Raw genomic sequence first — 19,888 nt, 5'->3', positions numbered from 1 at the left:
ATATATAAAATATAGAATATATATAATATACATAATTATACATATATATATTTTAAAATCTATCATCCATCTATCTATATCTATCTATATCTATCTAATCTATCTATCTATCTATCAATCATCTATCTATCTATCATCTATCTATCTATCTATCATCTATCTATCATCATCTATCTATCTATCTATCTATCTATCTATCTATCTATCTATCTATCTATCTATCATCTATCTATCATCATCTATCTATCTATATCTATCTATCATCTATCTATCTATCTAGGGTACCTCTCTCCATAAGCCTTTATAGCATTAACCCACTGGAGCCATTTCTACAGAGCAGCCACTCAATGCCCTGCTAACTGACCTGGCCAAAGGCAAAGCCCCACCAGGAGCCAGCCCTCAGCCTCCCCAGGCAATCAATAGTGCTAAGAGCCTCCCGGCAGCCTCCTGGAGCCACCATTCCTCTACCCTGCTCCAAGAGAGGATGCCGGAGCCTGGGCCTTGGCCAGGGATCGATGGAGCTCATTGGAGCCAAACGCTGAGCCCGTGGCACCCAAAGGAACCAATAAATGTCCCTTGTTAATTGCAAAGGCAACGCTGGGCTTTGCTTGCTGCAAACAGCCCCACGGTGCTGGGCTGCTTGGGGTGGGGGCAGCTCAGGGCACCCTGCCCTGCTCCAAACCCTCTATTATGTCTATTAAGGAGGTCAGCGATACCCAGCGCTGAACCAGAGATTATCTGCCTGTTGACATCAGTCATAATCTCCCCGTGCTGCCTTCAAAAGAGAATGGGAAAGGCCTGGGCTCGATGATAAACTGACCCTGAAGAGGGGTGGTTGGAATTCTGTGGATTTCCCACAGTCTGACGGCCGAGCAGGGCTGGGGCAACACATGGTGAATTTAGGAGCCCCCATTAACAACAGAGGTAAATGCAGGGGTTCACTGAGCTCATCCCAGCTCTACCTGGCCGTGGCATCCTTGGAAGAGGCAGGGAGCCTTGTGGATACGTCTGCCCATCCCTCAGGGGGTCTGGGACGGACTCGGCACAGCAGATTGTGGGGCTCCCATTAGCCACCCCACCAGCTTTGTAGATTAAAGTATTATGAACTCCTGAAGTTGTACAATATTAATGACTGCAGCCATCTGTTAACCTGGCAGCCAGCAACGAGCTGGGGCTTTACTTTGCTTAGGCCAGTTATTAAAAAGGAGTATTTTTGGTTGGGCAGGCAGCTGGAGGAGCACAACTCCTTTCCATCCCAGGGTAGCCGTGCGATGACTTGCATCCCATTCCTTAGTGCTCTCCCTGCATTATTTAGGTGCAAAGCAGGGAAGGGCAGCTCCTGAGGCAGGAGCTGAATGGACGGGATGCTGTGTGTGACATACGTACCCTGTGCTACACCATACAGGACCAAAGGTTGTCATCTGAGGGTGTGGGACTGCACTGGCACCAAGTCAGCAGCCCTCATTGCTGTCCCTGGGAAGCAGGGGTCTGCCTCAGCCCCAGCTGCTAACTATGGCTCTTTGGGATGGTGTTTTAGATAACTCGGTTCTCTGGTGCACGCTCCAAAGGGACAAAGTCGTTTTGGAGGTTAATCAGTGTCCTTGGGAGAAACGGCACCAGCACTCACAGCAGCCGAGGTGGGGACGGGTAATGCAGGCAGAGGCAGGAGGTTTGGGGATGGCCCTGAGCATCACCCCCAAGTCACTCGAAATTCACCCCCAGCCCTTTTACTTTATGAATTGCCCATTGTTCACGTAGCCAAGAGGGCACAGCTGCCCCTGCCATGTCCTCTGCTCGGAGCTCAGCCTTGGTGGGGTGTGCATCCCCATTCCCCCATGGGCAGAGCTGGGAGAGCCACCCAGGGTCACCAGCAGCACTAGCCCAAGGCATTTACTTCTTTGTTCTTTATTATACTGAGGACTTCCCCCTGAGGCCCATAAACAATGAGTTTATTGGCAGTGACTTTCAGCAACCCTACCCATAATCAACCAGCCCCCAGGTAGGTTGCTCACTGCTGATCACAACCTGGGCAGGTACATAATGCTCCTGAGCCAGACAATGGCATTCCATCCCAGGCTTTATCATCAGACAATTCCCCTCTTTTCAGATGAAATTGTATTTTCAATGCAGGCACTTAGTTGCCAATGGTGGGTTCAGTGTTTGGCAGCATGAGCCGGGCAGAGACTTGCTAAAATGGTCGATTGCTAAAATACAATACGTGGATGAGGCAGCTCTGGGTGCCCATTTGCTTCTCCAACCTCTGTATTTCAATTTTTCATGAGCCCTGCTCCTCTCACTTATACCTGGAGCAAAGCAGACAAGATCAGCCTCCGATTTACCTTCAGGGCTACATTAGTCACGGTTTCAGGGCACCAGGAAGATGTTTTGCACTGTGGTCAAGTGTAAGAACTATACCTGCATCTACCCAATCCATGCCCAAAGTCAAGCGTAGATAGTCAGAGAAAGCCTTTTTCTCATACATAAAAGATTTTATCATCACAGGGAGGATTACTCTATAGATAAGGGCTGCTATAATGCATTAAAATTGAGAAGTAGATAAATAATGAATAGATATGCTATTTACTTACAGTAAATAAGGTGTTCCTAACCCTTTCCTTGTGATGGTAAATCCAGGCTGGAAGGGGGAACAAAACCCCTGCCCTCACCTGCCCCCTTCTCCTGCACAAGGTGACACCCAGAAGCCTACATCCAGTCCAAGTTTAGTGTAGTGCTGGGGCTGCCTTGGTTTCACTGTTCCCTTTTCACACCCACAGTGAAACGACAGAGCATGATGTAACCATCAGCACACCCAGGGACTAACAAACTGGCTTCTATTGGAGAGCTGGGAACAGGAGAGCAGCCAGGAAACATCATAGGGCAGGAATGGGAAGTTCTTACGTACCAGGGCAAAGCAGAGAACATGATACAGGGCCTGTGAAGATCAGCATTTGCAAGTCCCTTCCCTGTCTTTTGTTCTCTCCCCATTGGACATAACAGGAACAGGGATCTTCTACTGCTCAGGAATGTGAGGTGAGGAAAGGTTATGTAATTAGAAACGTGCACGAAACCCGTCTTGGAAACTGGGATGAGATGACACACCAGTGGGTCTTCCAGGGCAGCAGAAGGAGCTGTGGCGTAGCCACCAGCAGAGCCACATTCCAGAGGCTCAAGGACCCTCCCTGACCAGGCTTGTCCTGCCTGAACTTGGACAAAGCACCCATTCAAAGAAAAAACCCCAACCACACCCCCCATAAAACAGAGCTGACAACGACTGCATTTCCATAGAGTTTTACTGGAGACTGTGTCGACTCAAACACAGGGCCCAGATGTACAAAACTTTAACAGCAGCAGAGTTTATTTAGGACAACAAAAGCTGCAAAAGACTTGAATGTGCAAAATAAAACGAATCACAGATGATGATTTCTTCTGCTGCTGCTGCCTGCCAGAGCAGATGCAGGCAGGTATCACAGCAGGGCAAAGGATATCAATCAGGCTTGAAATGTTTCTTCATTTCTACCTCCATAGGTCAAACATTAACTCCAACTTAGCACTAAAATAAGGCTTTGAAAAAACCGGAGCCATCAGCACCCCCTAAGTCACCAACTGCAGGAAATAAAACCAAATACAACCCGCGTCCGCATATGAAACCTGTGCTATTTGCTAACAAAACAAGTTATTCACTGCATGAGGCCTCCTCAATCTGCTTTCTTGAAGCAGCAAGAACCCTTCAGTTAATGCCCTTCAGCCTCAGGAGCAGGTTGTTTTCATAATACAAAACAAAAAGGGTGTGCAAACAGCATTTCAGGGCATGCTGTCACTCACACACCTGGGCAAAGGCAGGATGCCTTCTTTTAACCCTCTGCTCTCTTCGCAGCTCTGCCGCAGATGGCTCCCCCGTAGCACATCTGCATGACAACAGAAATAAAGACTCATGCTTTGTGCTTCACCTGCGTTTCCCTCCCTCATCCTAAACACCGGCCAGCATCTCGCTGTAGAACGGCTTTTTAAGGAAACTGAAACCCATCCCCATGCTTCACGCATGGACCAACAAGAAAGGAAATTTCCTCAACACATCCGTTGATGCAAGGAACGCAGCCTGCTGCTCCCCACCTTCACCTAGGATCCCATTTTGGATTTGTCTGAGGATGATTTGTAGGGACTCCAGAAGAGATTTCTCACATTGAGACAACTTGGGAAATATTCCTGAAGATTTTGACAGATTATTCTTTCTCAAACAGGCTCGTGAACTTCGAGATTTCGTGATGAGCTGCAGCGCCAAGGGGCAGGTTCTTCAGTCGCTGGGAAGGAAAAGAAACAGGCAGCATACTTCAGTGATTTTTATAATGTCATTATAAATATCAAGGACATATGACATTAAATAGAATCATAGCCTAGTTTGGGTTGGAAGGGACCTTAAAGCTCCTCCAGCTCCAACCCCTGCCACGGGCAGGGACACCTTCCACTGGAGCAGCTTGCTCCAAGCCCCTGTGTCCAACCTGGCCTTGAGCACTGCCAGGGATGGGGCAGCCACAGCTTCTCTGGGCACTCTGTGCCAGTGCCTCACAGGGAAGAGGTCTTCTTTATATCTTATCTAAATCTACCCTCTTTTCATCTTATCGTTTGATACATGACACATTAAATGTTATATTTAAATATCCAACTGATAAGTAATACAGTTGTCACTGATACACTTTGTTGTTAAATTCAAATACATAGAGATACTCACTGCATTGTGAAAGAAGTTGCAAAGATGCTTTGCCCAAGGACACCTGAAAACCAGATACAGAGTCTTAATCCATTTTCTCATAGGGATGCACCTGCCCTCAATTTCAGCCACTCTGAGTTCTGCATTACTCAAGGCTTTACAAAAAGGCCAGTCCAACAACCCACTTTAACTTTCAAATAGAAATGAAATAAGGTATTTTATTTTCTCTGCTACACGAAGCAAAGGCTAGAGAGAAGAAACTGAAGAATTTCAACTTACCTGCCCATGATTTCCACTTAAGACAGTTACCAAGAGGTGAATTTTCACCATTACTCTGCTGCCAGCAGCTATGTGTGAATTAAAAGTGCCAGAGCAATTACTCTGCCTTCTAGTATACAACCAGAGAGTCAATTAATTTAGAAACTATTATATCAATACATTAAAGTCTATCACTCTAAAGCCTAGAGAGCTTTACTGCATAACACAGGAGAGCAAAGATTACGCTCAGAAACAGCTCAAGGTCTCAAAAGTGACACATCAGTGCTTCCTTATCATTTGCAATCCAAACAAAGTACTTAGACTCTTTCAGGACTGTTTTCCCCACCCACTGAAGCTTTGTGGCTGCTGCAGAGCAAGTGGTGTCGCTTAAAAGACAATGACAGGCACATAATGCTGTCCTCAGTTTGCATAACAGTGCACATACATTCCTCAATCTTTAGGTTTTGGTGGGGGTCTACTCCCTCCCCACCATGTGAAGTATTTCTTACAAGCTTAGTACTGACCCTGTTCTCCCACTGTATTCTTTACAGATGCACAATGATACACGTTTTGAGCTACTTTTAATTATTTTCTCTAAATAAAGCCATATACAGTATTAAGCCTCCTTAGATTCCAGTAGCAGCTTTGTTCCAAGTCCTAATTAAGAGGTTTTTTGGTTGCTGTTGATGACAGTGATGCTTCAGTAACAGAACTAGACTGTACCCTGTGTAATCTTGATGACTGGTCAGAGCTGCCAAGAGGAGACCTGTTTTTCACAACACTGGGAAGTGAGGAGGCCATTTGGTTGCAACAGGTAACAGAACAATTTCAAGTCTACCCAGAGCATCATGTTCAGTACCTTTACCACTGCTAATGACAAGGAAGAAGGAAAACCAAGAATCAGCTGTGAATTAAGACAGTTAAAAGAAAACGACCTTCAGCTTTGCAACGCAATGATTCTCTATCTGGCTATGATGAAGATTCACACTTACACATGCAGATTCTCTGTGATAATACTCAGACTCAAGAGGCCAACGGATTGCATCTTCTGATGTCTGCAAGTCAGGAACAGGCAAAGGAATTCACCCACATACAGGGGACCAAGGTTTTGCCACCTAAGCGATACAAAAGCAGGAAACAGAACACAGCTGTGCAACAGCAGAAACAACTTGCCTACTAATTCCTGGCATCTTATCTGCGTTCTTGACTTATCCAAAGCCCTGGGCAGGCTGGTTTCAAAGAGCTAAGGGTCACATCTCTGCTAAACGTCACTGCTGCTCTTACTGTTTCCATAAGCAGACAGACTGGGAGCAAGTGTTTACTCACAGCTTTAGCATTGTTGCTTTCTGACAATGTAGATCTCTCAACATCAGGTTGACAGTGCCATCGAGAACGTTTTCATCACAGGAAAGATGGTCCAATAACAGCCTCAAAGCCCAAAAGTTACTCTAGGAAGAGACAAAGTAAGACCAGTGATTTAACCCAAGTGGCAATCATTTCTTAAAAACCAGCCTGAACTGAAGGTCAGCAAAGTTAAAGAGGAACAAATCAAGTTAAATGTGTCCAAAATCTCCATGTTGGTGTTACACAGATTTTAAATATCATTTGCTTCCATCTTTTAGAAGAGAAATCAACAGCCAGGACTCACCCCAAAAGCCAGGGCTATCTCTAAGAAGGAAGTCAAGTATGGAAGATCACAAAAAACCATCTGTTGTATTGCTTGTACCGCGACAATAAGACAAGCCTCTTGGTGTAACTACAGGGAGAGATGACAAGAAGAGACATGTATTTAAAAGCCCACTTTCCCCACTACTTGCCTACCTCATCCCATCAAATCAGCACTAAGTCACTACCATTCCAGATAGACAGGTTAGATGTCACACATGACATCCATGTGAATCTTAAGAAGGCCAAAAGAAAGGGGAATAGAACAGGTATTTATTTCTGGGAACATCAGGTGAAACATGCTATAAAGTCCTCCCAGAAATATGAAGCAGAAATTAAGAAATCTCCTTAGATGTACTGACTGTATTCAATACAGAATATATTCCAAGCCATTTTTAGACATGTTCCACTATACTTGAAACCATTCTTCAAAACCAGTTTAGAAATCCTGAGCTATTCCAAGTTTTGAGCCAAACACTGTGTCAAGTCTCAAAGTGTAGTCTCCTGTTTAAAACAAACTGTACAAGATCACCCTGTGAGAAGTTACAGACAGAATCAACTACCACCAGCCCTCCCACGTTATAAATGTATACATTTGGACAGTTATAAAGCAAGACTTGTCCTAGGCTGAAGATGGTGTCAGACCAGAACAAAACCTTATCGCTTTCTTACTTCAGATGTCTGCTCTAGCCTTTAGACTGTGCTAAGAACAGTCTTAGGCCAATTCCTCCCCCCAAAATCTTCAAGCTCCCTTTAAAAGCCTTTAATAATCCAACTGTTTTCAACACTGTTATATCTTCAAGCACAATAACACAAATAGTAAATTTTCTTATTGCTATGTGCACACTTACATCAGGAGAGAAAATAGAAGGTGGTAAAGAAACGTTAATTTTTGCCTTCAGTTCCTTCAAAGGGCCACAACTGGCAGCAAGCACCCCCTAAAACACAGGTAATGGGTCACAAGGAGAAGGATGGTCAGATACTCTACAAACAAACAGTGTTCAAGATGTTCTTTAATGTACTTTTACGTATTTTTCTTAAACTGCTTCGCTATCCATTTTGTTACCTGATCCATCTCAACAGTAAAAGATACAGACTCAGTATTAGGCATTGAGCTGCATGCAGAATTAATCACTGTAGTATTTAACACTCCTGAGTCACAACATTCTGCACATACAAGAGTATTTGAGGAACTGTAAAGTTAACCTTAGCATTTAGAAGAAGAAGCCAATGCCCACATCAAATGAAGTCTCATAAATCCAAGACAAGAGGTTCTCCCATTTCACTGGACTGTTTCAGTTACCTTTTGGAAGTCAAGTGGTGGCTCTCTCAGGAATACGGGACGTAGGTGCCCTCTTTTTCCCAGAAAATTGCTACTGCCCAAGATCATAACGAGGGTACTCCAGCATTTAGGCTGCAACACAGCAGAGCATTTGTTTTACAAAGCCAAACCTGTTCACAGAAGTGCAAACTATTCAGAGGTAAAAGGGTTTTGATAGTAAATCCTTGCATTAGGGAAGTAACTGGACAAAACAGGTAATACAGAGAAACACTCAAGGGGCCACAGAAGCACAGTTTTAAGAGACTCACATTCCTGTAGAGTGACGTGTTGCTGTAAAGGAGTTTCAGTGCCTGCTTAATCAGAGCACTATCTTTCAAGGGACGCCCTGTAAGAAGAAAAAAAATATCCAAACCATCTTATATTTCCTGAATAATCACAGATTAGGAAACCAAACAGGATACTTAGTTATAGGTATGTTTCTACAGAAACCTAACAAAGAGACAAACAAGTGTCTACAATTGTTTTACAGTATTTAGTAGGTTCCGAACTGAAGGACATCAGCAGTAAAATGCTATTCTGGAAAGCTGCAAAGAACTGAATACAATTTAGAGGAGACGACCCAGAACAAAGTCTTCATTATGTACATCACAGTGCGATACACACCGTCAGTATCCCACACTTTGAAGAACCCTGCTAGTAGCTGAACATCTCCAAAATAAATCAGAATACCCCTTGACAAGTAGCACACACCAGATGATCACAGTTATGAGTGCCTGACCTAGTGACAGAATGTAATGCACAGACTATGAAACCCTTTCCATCAGGAAGCTTTAATTCTCAAGGTCAAAACTGAGACATACCACAGTGCAAAGTGACACACTACCCCTAGAGTCACACCATGATGCAACAGGGAGATCTCTATGTTCACAGGTTGCTTTTGGCAAAACAGCTTCACAGTTGATGAAACTAGTCTTGTGTGAAGCGTAGCCAAATGAGGGTACACTTCATGCTCAGATATAAAGACATTCTTCCTGCCTGGTGCTATGGCCTATGCTTTAGTCCAGACAATTTATAGGTGGGATCAGAGTCCCTTAGAATGTTATTAATATTAATGAAAAAGTAAAAGCCATAATTAAGATTCTAAATGTGCTTAAGGAAGAAATCACACTTGCCAGCTGCAATCCAGAGCCCAGGGTCCAGTATATCATTTCCATCTGGGACGCTGCCTGTTCTGAACATCTTCAGATAGACCTCATACTCAGAGGCTGTTAGGCGGCAGGCAGTGCAGCACGCGAGGTTGTTGACAGCAAACAGCAGGGAATGGGCAGCATCCATGAAGTTTCCAGATTTACACAGATAGAACGGGATTTTATCCTGCAGGTGGCTTAACCTGGAAAGAGAAAAGGGATGAGTATTTGGTTTTCATTAATATGAACGTTTTACTCTACATTTTATAGATCAAATTATGTTTGACCACTAGTGAGTTACACTGATGAGGCAGAAGTTAGTTGCAATGCAGCATTGCTTTCACTTGGCAAACAGCTGCCAAAATCCTACTGCTTTTCATGCTATTAGTTTATTACACATTGAAGAGAAACAGGTTAGGACACATTCTTAAGGCAAAGAAATAATTGGGAAGATAAAAAAAAACACATTTACCCTTTGATATCATTGCACTTCACAGCCCTCAGGTAGCGAACAACTTCTTTATAGCTGGGGAGGAAAGCAAAAGATAGTAGGAAAAGCAAGGAAGTGGAAAGCTATATATAGGTCAATAAAACATATACTACAATTAATGAAGCAAAACAATAGGTTTTCCTACATAAGATACATTGCACAAGACGAGACATAACTGGTAGAAAGAGACAGTTGGAATGAAGCTCCAAGAAGCCACCCACTGATTATATCTGCACTCTGGCAAAATAAAACAGGAGGCTGCTTTTCAATTTAATTCTTTAAGTGGACTGTATTCTTTTAAATGCAGACTTCTGAAGACCCAGAGGCCAGAACACACTTTTTTGGCCAGCTTCCACCTAGTCAGCCTTTAGATGAACAGAATTTGTTTTAAACATCAACATCCAAAACCTACTGGGTGTACAGAAACAAGGAAATGATCCACTTCAACATTCTTTTTCTGACCCTGAAGCATTCAAAGGCCTTGATTCTGCTTTGAAAAACTTCAAAAAGCTACTGGCCTTCCTGATAAGGAATGGGCACAAACAGCTTCAAACATGTCTTTGTTTTGCAGGTTTCCCCATTATACAAATCTCAGATGTTAGGAAAACACTACAGTGCAGTCAGCACCATGCAAAACAAATGATGTGTTCATAAAATAAAGATACAAAACAAGGCCAAACTGATCTTACTTCTTCTTGTCTACCAATCTCTCCACTCGAGCCTCTATAACAGAAAGCCATTCCCACAGGGACACTTTTCTTCCTTTCATTCTTCTTTGACCAGTGACGTTCTGGCCTTTTAACACAGTGGTCAGTAACACATGATCCCATGGCATAACATTCAAGCTGGAAGTACAAAAAGAAAGTAATTTTCAACCATGGGTTTTTGTACACCACAACTCCTTTCCCTTAAGCAACATGAAGATTTAGCAATGAAACATATGGACAACTTAGCCATAGGATCTACAACCAGAACTTTTCCTGGTAGGATAGGACAAATACAAAGCAGCCAATACTGAAATCTCCCTATAAAACGCTGATGCCCATTCTATACAGCTGTTTTCACATCAGGCAACTGTATAAAAACACCTTCTCTAAACAACCCGTGAAGAACATACCTGTTTGAGAAGCCAAAGCAGTGACATGGAAGTGAGATGGACTGAAAAAAGTTAATAAACTTTTCATGCAAGAATTTGGGGAAGTCACACAACACCAGCATCCTCTGAAGTTGGGTTGTGATCCTGTGTTTTGAAGAGAAAAAAAACAAAGAAAAATCAAATTCTCTTAAATTTGGAGGAATTACTATTAAGTTGTTGTGGGGTTTGGTTTTAATCCTATGGGAAGCTATTCTACACAAGTTCAGGGGCTTGGTTTTGGTTAAAAGTCAGACAGCTTGGATCTATACTTGACTTTGTGCTGTAAGATTTGTAGTGAATAACAGTATTGGTCTTTTATTGTTTTAAACATCAGTGAAACCAAGGTTCTGTGGCCTTAACTTTTAAAGCAATGATCAGCATTGAGTATACGGAGAAACACTGATGAATCCAAGAAGTAACCTGGTCAACTCAAGCTCCTGGCACCCTCACAGCTGCAGAAAGCATTTCCCTCTTACCTGACCACTGGATATAACACAAAGGAGGGTTTACTCTTTGAGAACTGGGTGAGGGAGACAAAAAATTCCTTTTCTTTTTCTTTTCAAGAAATTTAATTCAAGAATAGCGATTTAAAATGAAAACTGATAGAGAATTTAGGTTACACCTGTCATTACTTTCAAATGAGAGGTGAGAACATGTAATTGTTTTTGAGGGCTCCTGAAAAAAAGTTAATTCTTAATTCATTAACCTTCTGGTGCAAGTGAATTTTGGGTTAAAGGTGAAATATAAAGCTAAAATGAGAAACGAATTAAGCCAAGTGAGCTCGATGTCCTCATTCATCAGCCTCTAGGGAACAATGCGATGTTACATCCTTGACTACTCCATCCCAGTGGGATACTACAAGGCTGCTGTTTTGGTCTTTAACAGATCACTATCTACTCTTTGGCTTACCAACCACAAGTAGCCACCTGACACCACCTTCTGGTCTAGCCTTGCAGAACACTCCTAGAATACTGTCAAAAAGTAATCCATCTTCTTGGCTTCATGTTATTCCCCTTTGAAGCAGCACAGAATGGTTTGAATATTTATGTGGCTCTAAATAAAGCCAATATTGCCCTTGTCCTTCACAGAAAGGAACTAGTATTCAACAAAGCTTTTAAACCCCCTGATTTGTAGTGTACAGCTGTAAAACCTGACAGCACGCTCATGAGGCTGACTGATGCACACCATTTGTATTCTGCCTGTCCCTACCCATCTGCAGTCTACATGCAGGCAGCTCTTGCTCTGCTCAATACCTAACACACCACAGTGAGGTTGTGCTCCCTGATAAGGAGCTCCTGATGCCACAGAACCAGAAGATTATGCACCTGTGCAGGTTTACTTCTGGCTTCTAAGAGCCAAAGCATTCACTTTCTTTATGCTTTTGAATAGAAATCATCTGAAATTTATTTTAAATGCAAGCAGAAAGTCTGCACCCAGCAACCACCCCTTTGTCCTCTCATCATATGGCAAGATAAGTCTTACCTTTGCAGCAGACAAGGGACAGCAATCTTTAATGAAGATGAGTGACCAAAGTTCTGCCAGTTTCTAAAAGAGGAGGATAAAAGCCCTAATTAATGTTTGCCTTGTTTTCCTGCCTTTGCCCTCTTCTCTATAATCAACTCTTTAAGAAAAACCCACCTTGACTTCTCCTTTATAAAAAGCCTTGGTTTTAAGCCCCAAACTACATTGATTTTCCAGTGCAAAGCTCTGCAACCTTTGTTCAAGCTAGACAGTAATCAAGCATGAAACAGCCAGGATATAAACAAGAAAATAAACAGCACCAGTAGTAAAGGCTGAACTATCTAAACTCTGGTTGTATTATGTTTCATGTAGTCCTCCCAGCTGACAGGGCAGCCTCCAGGCTTAGGGAAGGCAACTAAAACTTATTACCCAAGGAACACATCACATCCTCCCTTCCTTCCAGGTCTGAAGCAGATGTTTCTTCACACAGTGCAGCTTGTGCACTCTCCACTCAGGAAAGCTCCCTTGCCCCTGTGCCTTCTCCTGGGGAATTAACCCCACCAGCCACCATCTGCTGTCTATCAGCCTCCCACCTCCCAAGTTCCCATCTCAAATTCCTTCCCCTTGTTGGAGATCATCTCCCCTCCTCGTGACTCAATCCTACTTAACTTCTTCCTCTCACATCCAACCTTTAACCTCCTCCTTTCCCCAAAAGCCCTCCCCATAATCAGTCTCATCTCTCCCTCAGGTGTGCTCAATTTCCTCTCACTGTACTGCAGCCAGAGCTGTGAACTTTACACCATTCTTACCCTTAATAAATGGAAAACCAGAACTCTTGGTCTCCTCCCTCTGAGGAGCAAAGGAAGATCACACACTAGAAGTGGAACTGGATACTTACAAAGCAGGGTCTTTATGAAGTGCTATCTCCTTAGCTGCTCCCAGAAACATGACAGCAGTAGCTTTTGGATTCTCTTTTTCTGCCTGATTTAAAAATCTTGTTACCAGTGTAAAAACTCCAGAATACCTAAGAAAGTGAAGTGGTCTATAAGATAAAGTGCCTGCAATGATGGACTTCATAAACAAGTGGCAATTACAACCATTCTACAGTTTGAGAGCAAACTGACTTGCCTCTCCTTGAAAAGCCTCTCTAACCATTTAATAGCTCATTGGCCAAGTAAGGTCTTCTCGACTCTTCCTGCTGTATCAGGTGCAGCAATTCCAATTACCACTTCACCAAAGGAAGTCAAACTTGCACTCAGCAGCATGTACTGCTACTAGCTGAGTTCTGTTGTCACTTACTTGTATACAACCTCCATGCCACGTGATCTACAAATATCGCATTGCCCAGGGGGGAGTTTTGGGAGGCAAAAGCATTCGTGTTGTGTGGGAAGCACTTCTCCAATCAGATACTTATTATATTCCACAGAAAGTTCCTGGATAAATTTTTGCAGAAGATCTCCTAAGAGAGCAGAGACAGATGTGAAATCTAGTGCAATATTTAATCTTTTCAAGGCAAAAAGAAACACAAAGACAGTCATAAGCACCCTGTGTAAAATACTTTTCATTGCTCACACAATCTTATTGCTCAGGAAAGCTTCGTTGCTTCTTTGGGAGGAAAGCAAGAAAGTGCACAAACTGCACCTGCAGACCTCTTGTCTACCCCGAGTACAGCCCAGAGGAGTAACAGTAAGCTGCTACCATAAAAATCCACCAAGCCTTTTCAAGGAGAGTTGTGGACCAGACAAGATGCCCATCAAGCCCCAGACTGAGTAGCCACAGCGAGTCAAGTGTCCCAGGACAGCGTGATGTGTACTTACCACCACGCCGAAGGTCTGCATCTAAATCTGTGAGCTGCAAATTGAACGTTACAAGGATGCCAGCCAAGGCACAGTCGCGTCGATCCTTCCAGAACTTGCTTTTGTTGTGTGCATTGCAGTGGCAGAGGGCAGGGATGGTCCAGTTCTCACACTATTTCACAAAACACGAAAACCAGGGAAAGCTTGGGTTCTTTTTTCTCCCTCCCAGATGAGCAAATCAAAAGTTAGTTCCTCTGAGTGAAGGTCTACAGTTCACTTTACACTTTACAGACTCAGGCAAAGCCACAGTGAAGTATTTGCACAGTCAGGGCAAGAGGCTAATACAATAACAACTTGATATCATGGCTAGCAAATAAAGCCCATAGTAATTTCCTATCACTCCTGAATACCTTACAGAGACACTTCAGGTTGGCACCCTCCCCACTGTCACCTGGTGACACAGCACTGCCTTTGCATGTTCACCCTCACTTCCAAAGTTTTCCAAGACAAACTCAAACAACCCAACCCCACACATCCAATTCCTTCAACTCCCTCAATCTATGTTAGGACAATCTAAAAGCTTGATATTTCTCCGGCACAGTGAGACCAGCCTGATTTAGTAATTTGAATACAAGTGAAATACACTGTGTGGCTAAAGCAAACAGCAGGTACAATTGCTCACACCAAGTGAATATCTACTCCAACAACTGGCTGGACTAGCAGAAATAAACCCAGCCAGTGACTATGTTTGTAGAAGCATTGTGAAGAGAGAAAGATTTAGGAGAGGAACTGTTAAAATATTAAATTTCATCTATCATTTATTCTTTTAGTGTGTTCAAGAGCAATTTCTTTTCCAAAAGACTGTTGAGTAATGGAGTTTACCTGAAGTTGTGAGATCCCTGATTACAATTCTTACCTCGGAAGCTAGCTTATCACAAACATAGCAGTAGCACTGGTCACAAATATCAGCATTCTGCCCAAGGGGTGAGCATGTATCACATTCCGTTCGCCTACAAAGTGGAAAAGCAGGAGGTTATTTATGAACCAAGTTCATGCTTATCCAACTCTATTGCTTTCAGCTGCTAAAAGCTAACAAGGTTACTGGGCAAGATGGACTAAATGTGCAAAATGAACACCCCCATTCACCCCCCCACCACTGAGCATACTTAAACTTGTGCGTTGTACAGTCGTATCTTGCATGTGGCATCACATTAGCTTTTTTGCAGAAAGTAACCACCAGATCACATTCCTCATCCACAACTTCCTCGGATTTCTCCTCCTCCAGAGCAGGCTCCTCTGTAGACAAGATGCAGCGTAAGGCAGTACAAAGGAACCGACAGCTTCATTACAAGTTCATCCAGCTATTGTGACATTTAAGTGTTAAAAACACTTTCAGGCCCAAGTTTTCTGATGGTTTCATACAGTGTCAGTAAGAATGGGTGCTGTGGGTTAAGGCCAGCTGGTGACCGAGGACCACACAGCCACACGCTCACCTCCCCACTTCTTCCCCTCCGCTCCTGGCGGGATGGGAAGGAGAATCAAAGGAATGTAAACCCCACGGGTTGAGATAAGAACAGTCCAGTAACTAAAGCATAATACAAAACTACTATTAGTACCACCAATATAAGGGAAATAGCAAGGGGAGAGAATATAAAACTAAAAAGGGAAGGGAAAAACCCAACAATAAACACAAGTGATGCCCAACACAATTGCTCAGCACCCACTAACCCAGCCCGGCAGAGCAGTGATCTAAGCCTTCCAGGTGACTCCCCCCGGTCTCTATCATGGGCATGATGTGCTGTGGGATGGAATACCCCTTGGCTAGTTTGGGACAGGGGTCCTGTCTCTGCTTCCTTCCAGCTTCCCGTGCCCCTCCTCATTGGCAGAGCATGAGACTGAAAAGTCCTTGATCAGGGTAAGCACTACTGAGCAACAACTAAAACATCAGTGTGTTATCAGCTCTGTTCTCAGGCTAAAGCCAAAACACAGCTCTGCAGCAGCTACTAAGAAGGCAAAAACCAGCAGTTACAGCTGAAGCCAGGACAATGGTTCAGTGGTCTGGGACAAAAACTTCCTGACACTATCAAACCAGAACTAACGGAATCCAAAAGGATCCAACCGACACGGAAAAGCCCAATCTCAGCTCAGTTTGTAACAGAACAGCCAAAGGAATCTCAAAAGTTATGAAATAACAGGAGTTCCTGCTGGTTTTATTTATGTGTGAAACATTTTGTTTTCAGAGCAGAAAGACTCATTTTAAGCATATAAATAATTTATAAAGATAGCTTTATAATTAATAAACATCGGTTTATTTCCAAAGCTCTTTCCAGAGCTGCCTCACCAACTTACCCAGAGGGTCCACCAACATAACTGGGCTGCCCAGCGGGTCCTCAGCTTCATCATCACTGATCAGGATTATGCTCTGCTCTTCCTCTTTTGTCGATTGCCACATGGTTACCAAACTCCACGGGAAATGAACTATCTGAGAGCAAACGGGACACAAAGTTAGGGCTGCCTTGGGAAGTCCTTTCCTCGAGAGGGACATAAAGACTTCTCCCTTCATCTATGTGAAGTTATGCTAGGGACAGAGACAGACAGTGCTCAGTACAGAAAACACTGCAGATACCACTGAGAGAACCCTATAAAAAAAGGGGGATGGGGGGGGAGAAAACAACCCCAAACCTCTCAAAGTGCTGTTCCTTTGGTTAGGTGGGCCCGCTATGAAGCGGCTCTTTAACAGTTATCGCTCACCCTAACCAGAATCACACAATGAACCGGGTTGGAAAAGTCCTTTAAGGCCATCAAGTCCACCCATCCCCCGAGGCCACCGCTCACCCGGGGTGCGAACGGGGGCTGCAGCCTCAGCACCCTTGGGGGGGGGACACAAAACCCACCTGGAGGCCCCAAAAGAACAGACCCTGCTCCCCCCCCACAACCAAACCCCGCCATCACACCCCATGGCGCTCACACAACGGCCCCTGCCCTCCCTGAAACCAACCCCCCCCCTTTGCTCACCTCAAGCGGGCTCCTCACCCCCCTCCACCGCTTTCTCCTTCTCCCCGCCTCGCGGTACGGCCACAACGCACCCCGAAAACAACTCCGCTCCGCCGGGCCCCGCGCCCCTCACAACCCCGCCACTATTTGAACGCACAACTCCTTCCGTGGGGCTGACCGCGGAAGGGGTCCACGGCCGAGCGCCCACCCCGCACCCCCCCGCCTTACTTCCGCCCTGACAGCGGCCGCGCCGCCATGTTTAGTGAGGGCAAAGCGCGGCAGAGCGGCGCCGCCATGTTTAGAGCCGGCGAAGCGCGACGCCGCCATGTTTAGTGAGGGCAAAGCGAGGCGCCGCTATGTTTAGAGCGGGCGAAGTGCGGGGCCGCCATGTTTAGTTAGGGCAAAGCGAGGCGCCGCTATGTTTAGTGAGGGCAAAGCGAGGCGCCGCTGTTTAGAGCGGGCGAAGTGCGGCGCCGCCATGTTTAGTGAGGGCAAAGCGCAGTGCGGGGCTGGTTTAACGCACCCTTCCTCCTCCATAGGGTGTAGAATGAGAGGGAAATGGGAACCAGTGTAGGGTTCTTTTGGTGTGTGAGGCCGTGAACCCCATTGCCCTTCCTATGGCCTTTATGGGGTGCCATGGCCCCCCAGATGAACCTGCCCCGCAGCCGGGGATGTTGTCTGCATTGCGGACACGCTCATTCCGACCCCCCGCGGCCAGGACAGCAGCTGCTGGTGGGGGAAATGCTTTCACCGCAAGTGGTCAGCCCTAATCGCCACCTTCTGTCGCGACAGGCTCTTTCTATCGCGACCCCAGCGGTGAAGCAAGAGCCCCATCCAGCAGCTGCGGTCTCCGAGGGAACACTAGATGGTACCAGAGCTCTACGCAGGCTGAGGCAGGACCCGGGCAGCAGAACCGGGAATTCCGGAACGTGGAAAGATGGGAAGCTGCGGTATAGAAACAGTATGGAAAAGTAATCGCTTTTTCCATGGGAAAAAGCAGACGAGGGGGTGCGAATAAAATAAGGCCGTTTGTGGTGCTCAGGCAACCGGTGGGATGTGTTTGTGGTTAAAAATGATCAGCAAAGGGACAGTACCTGGTAGGGACTCACCCAAAGGCTGATTCATAATGGATGTCTCATTACTAAATCTAAGAGGTATTTGAACCTAAGCAGAAAGTGCCATTAAATCATGAAACTGAAGTCAATTCCTCGTATAATTCATATTGGGACTATTCAGACGGCGCTCAGTGACCACCTTCCCTGTGAGCGGCTGTGTGGGTTGCAATGCGCTGCCTGGGACGGGAATGTGTTAAAAGAAGCAGCCTTCCTGCACATGGATATGTATTCCATGAATAATCCTGAATGTCTCCGTGGCTTTCAACACACGTGGGCGAAATGCCTCCAGTTTCTGTGCTTACAATAAGGAGCCTAAACCCGACACCTAAAGAGGTGGCCCTGGCAGGGAGAGCTTTCAGTAGAGACATCATTTCCCTCCGGCAGTTGCCCCTGTAGCATCGACAGCATTTTAGCAGCCCTGGGTAACTCAACGGAGCAATTTAGGTGGTGAAATGACGTATTGAGATAGCGGGAGAAACAACAGAGGCAGGGCTGGCGCTCGGCCACAGGCGTTTTGCTCTCATGCAGAAGCCCTACAAGATGAGGATCTTATGGCTAAATATGGTCAGGACTTTAGCGCTGCCTCATCCAGAACACAGCAGCGCTGGTGTTCCCTCTCTTTTCCCGATGAAGCCTTGGCGGCATCGGCCTAATTTTAGTGCTGTGGGTGTAAAATATGTGGGTTGCGTTTCGCATCGCCGGAGCTCAGGCTGCTCTGCCATGGCGGGGTTCCTGCCCAGGCCTCGCGGAGCTCGGCGCCTGGGATTGACGGCATAGGCTCCTGCTTCGCGGGCTCTGTCTGCTTGCTTTGGGGGGAAGAGGCAGCTCTCCTGCTCCTTGAGCCTGTAAGGTGAACACTGCCCCATCCTGAGCTCCAGGCTGTGAGGTGAATAAACCAAGGATAGAGCATCCCGCAGAGGACCAGTGCTGAGGCTGCTGTTTGATCCATTTCAAGCACCCAGGCAGAAGCGGTGCACAAAGCACTAAAAAGGCCTCAAAATACACGAGGAAATGCAAACAGGATTCTTCTGTTCATGTTTCAGCATGAGAGCAGCAGCTTTCCCATCAGCTCACAGCACAGGTTGCTTTGCCATGCGCTTCCCCTGCCCCTTTGAAGGGAGCTGGAGCTCTGCAATGCTCTTTGCTTGGGCCTGGAGCAACATGGGGCTGTGTTTGTGAGCTGCATGGAATGGGGGGAGAGATCCAGGGATAAAGAAGATGAGGGTGTATTTGGGGATAGCTGGAAAGCCCAGAATAAAGCAGTGGAACACTGACAACAATCAGCCGCGGGCTGGAAGGCAGAACAGCAAGGAGGGAATACGTGGTGCCCTGCATCATTAAACTGCTGCAGATTATTGATGCTGTGCCTATTGCTTCCCCAGAGGGGTAAAATAAGAGGTCCCCAGTTGGACCCACATCAGTCCTGCCTGTCAGGAGCAGTCTGGACATTAGCTGAAGATGCAGAAGACCTGCTCGCTGGGAGTGAGGACCGGGGGAGCGGGTTTCTATCCACCAGCTCCTGAAGTACAAAGGGAATTTGGGGAATTTCTCTGTGACCGCAACAGCAGAGCTGTGGAGCGAACAGACCATTAAAATGTCTGTGCAAAACAATTGTCACGTCCCATTTCCATTTGCTGCTGCTTCATTCTGCTGAAAGGCAAAGGCCCGTTTGTACCTGATGACAGGCTTGGGATAGATCAGTTGCCTGGAAAAGGCTCTGAGGATTGAAACCTACAATTCCACATGGACAAGTGCTAATCCATCAGCCTGCTGAGCCCAACCAAGGTCTTTCCAGGCGCT

At 45.4% G+C, this 19,888-nt stretch overlaps 2 protein-coding genes across 3 annotated transcripts in view; both read right to left on the bottom strand.

The window, feature by feature from the left end:
• LOC133279790 (uncharacterized) overlaps nt 1–16,457 on the bottom strand; it is a 188,526-nt gene extending 172,069 nt beyond the window's left edge. Inside the window, exons 1-11 of one of the 2 annotated variants that reach the window (XM_061473943.1) lie at nt 16,329–16,457; nt 15,146–15,275; nt 14,896–14,989; nt 14,001–14,151; nt 13,483–13,642; nt 13,082–13,207; nt 12,205–12,267; nt 10,705–10,827; nt 10,277–10,432; nt 9,570–9,623; nt 9,036–9,300 (exon numbers count right to left, since the gene is read on the bottom strand). In XM_061473943.1, the coding sequence (XP_061329927.1) occupies nt 9,051–9,300; nt 9,570–9,623; nt 10,277–10,432; nt 10,705–10,827; nt 12,205–12,267; nt 13,082–13,207; nt 13,483–13,642; nt 14,001–14,151; nt 14,896–14,989; nt 15,146–15,275; nt 16,329–16,431 (1,410 nt within the window). In that variant the 5' untranslated portion in view covers nt 16,432–16,457 and the 3' untranslated portion in view covers nt 9,036–9,050. Of the gene's footprint in view, nt 1–9,035; nt 9,301–9,563; nt 9,624–10,276; nt 10,433–10,704; nt 10,828–12,204; nt 12,268–13,081; nt 13,208–13,482; nt 13,643–14,000; nt 14,152–14,895; nt 14,990–15,145; nt 15,276–16,328 lie in introns of those variants that run through there. The other variant, XM_061473944.1, reaches the window with a different exon arrangement.
• On the bottom strand, nt 4,221–8,375 carry LOC133279842 (uncharacterized). Its single transcript, XM_061474017.1, has 8 exons — nt 8,219–8,375; nt 7,932–8,042; nt 7,480–7,566; nt 6,612–6,719; nt 6,290–6,411; nt 5,956–6,078; nt 4,727–4,769; nt 4,221–4,298 (listed from the first exon to the last, which is right to left on the bottom strand). Exons 2-8 carry the CDS (start codon nt 8,016–8,018, stop codon nt 4,221–4,223), a joined length of 648 nt encoding a protein of 215 aa, XP_061330001.1. The 5' UTR covers nt 8,019–8,042; nt 8,219–8,375.
• Nucleotides 16,458–19,888: the final 3,431 nt, after the last annotated feature.

The sequence above is a fragment of the Pezoporus flaviventris genome, unplaced genomic scaffold (assembly GCF_033815535.1).
Source record: "Pezoporus flaviventris isolate CSIRO_AGI_PZ_B2104156 unplaced genomic scaffold, CSIRO_AGI_Pfla_v1 ptg000078l, whole genome shotgun sequence".
In the NCBI taxonomy this organism is placed as follows: domain Eukaryota; kingdom Metazoa; phylum Chordata; class Aves; order Psittaciformes; family Psittacidae; genus Pezoporus; species Pezoporus flaviventris.
The sequence above is the reverse complement of the archived record's forward strand: the minus strand, read 5'-3'. Positions and strand labels throughout refer to the sequence as shown.

Excerpts from the sequence above, each read along its gene's own strand:
- LOC133279842 (XM_061474017.1), bottom strand. The coding sequence starts at position 8,018 with ATGATCTTGGGCAGTAGCAATTTTCTGGGAAAAAGAGGGCACCTACGT. Across the intron at positions 6,720-7,479 it reads CTTCTATTTTCTCTCCTGAT|TTACACCAAGAGGCTTGTCT; the intron begins GTAAGTGTGCAC and ends CTCTCCCTGTAG. Across the intron at positions 4,770-5,955 it reads ATCACAGAGAATCTGCATGT|GTGTCCTTGGGCAAAGCATC; the intron begins GTAAGTGTGAAT and ends TCTGGTTTTCAG.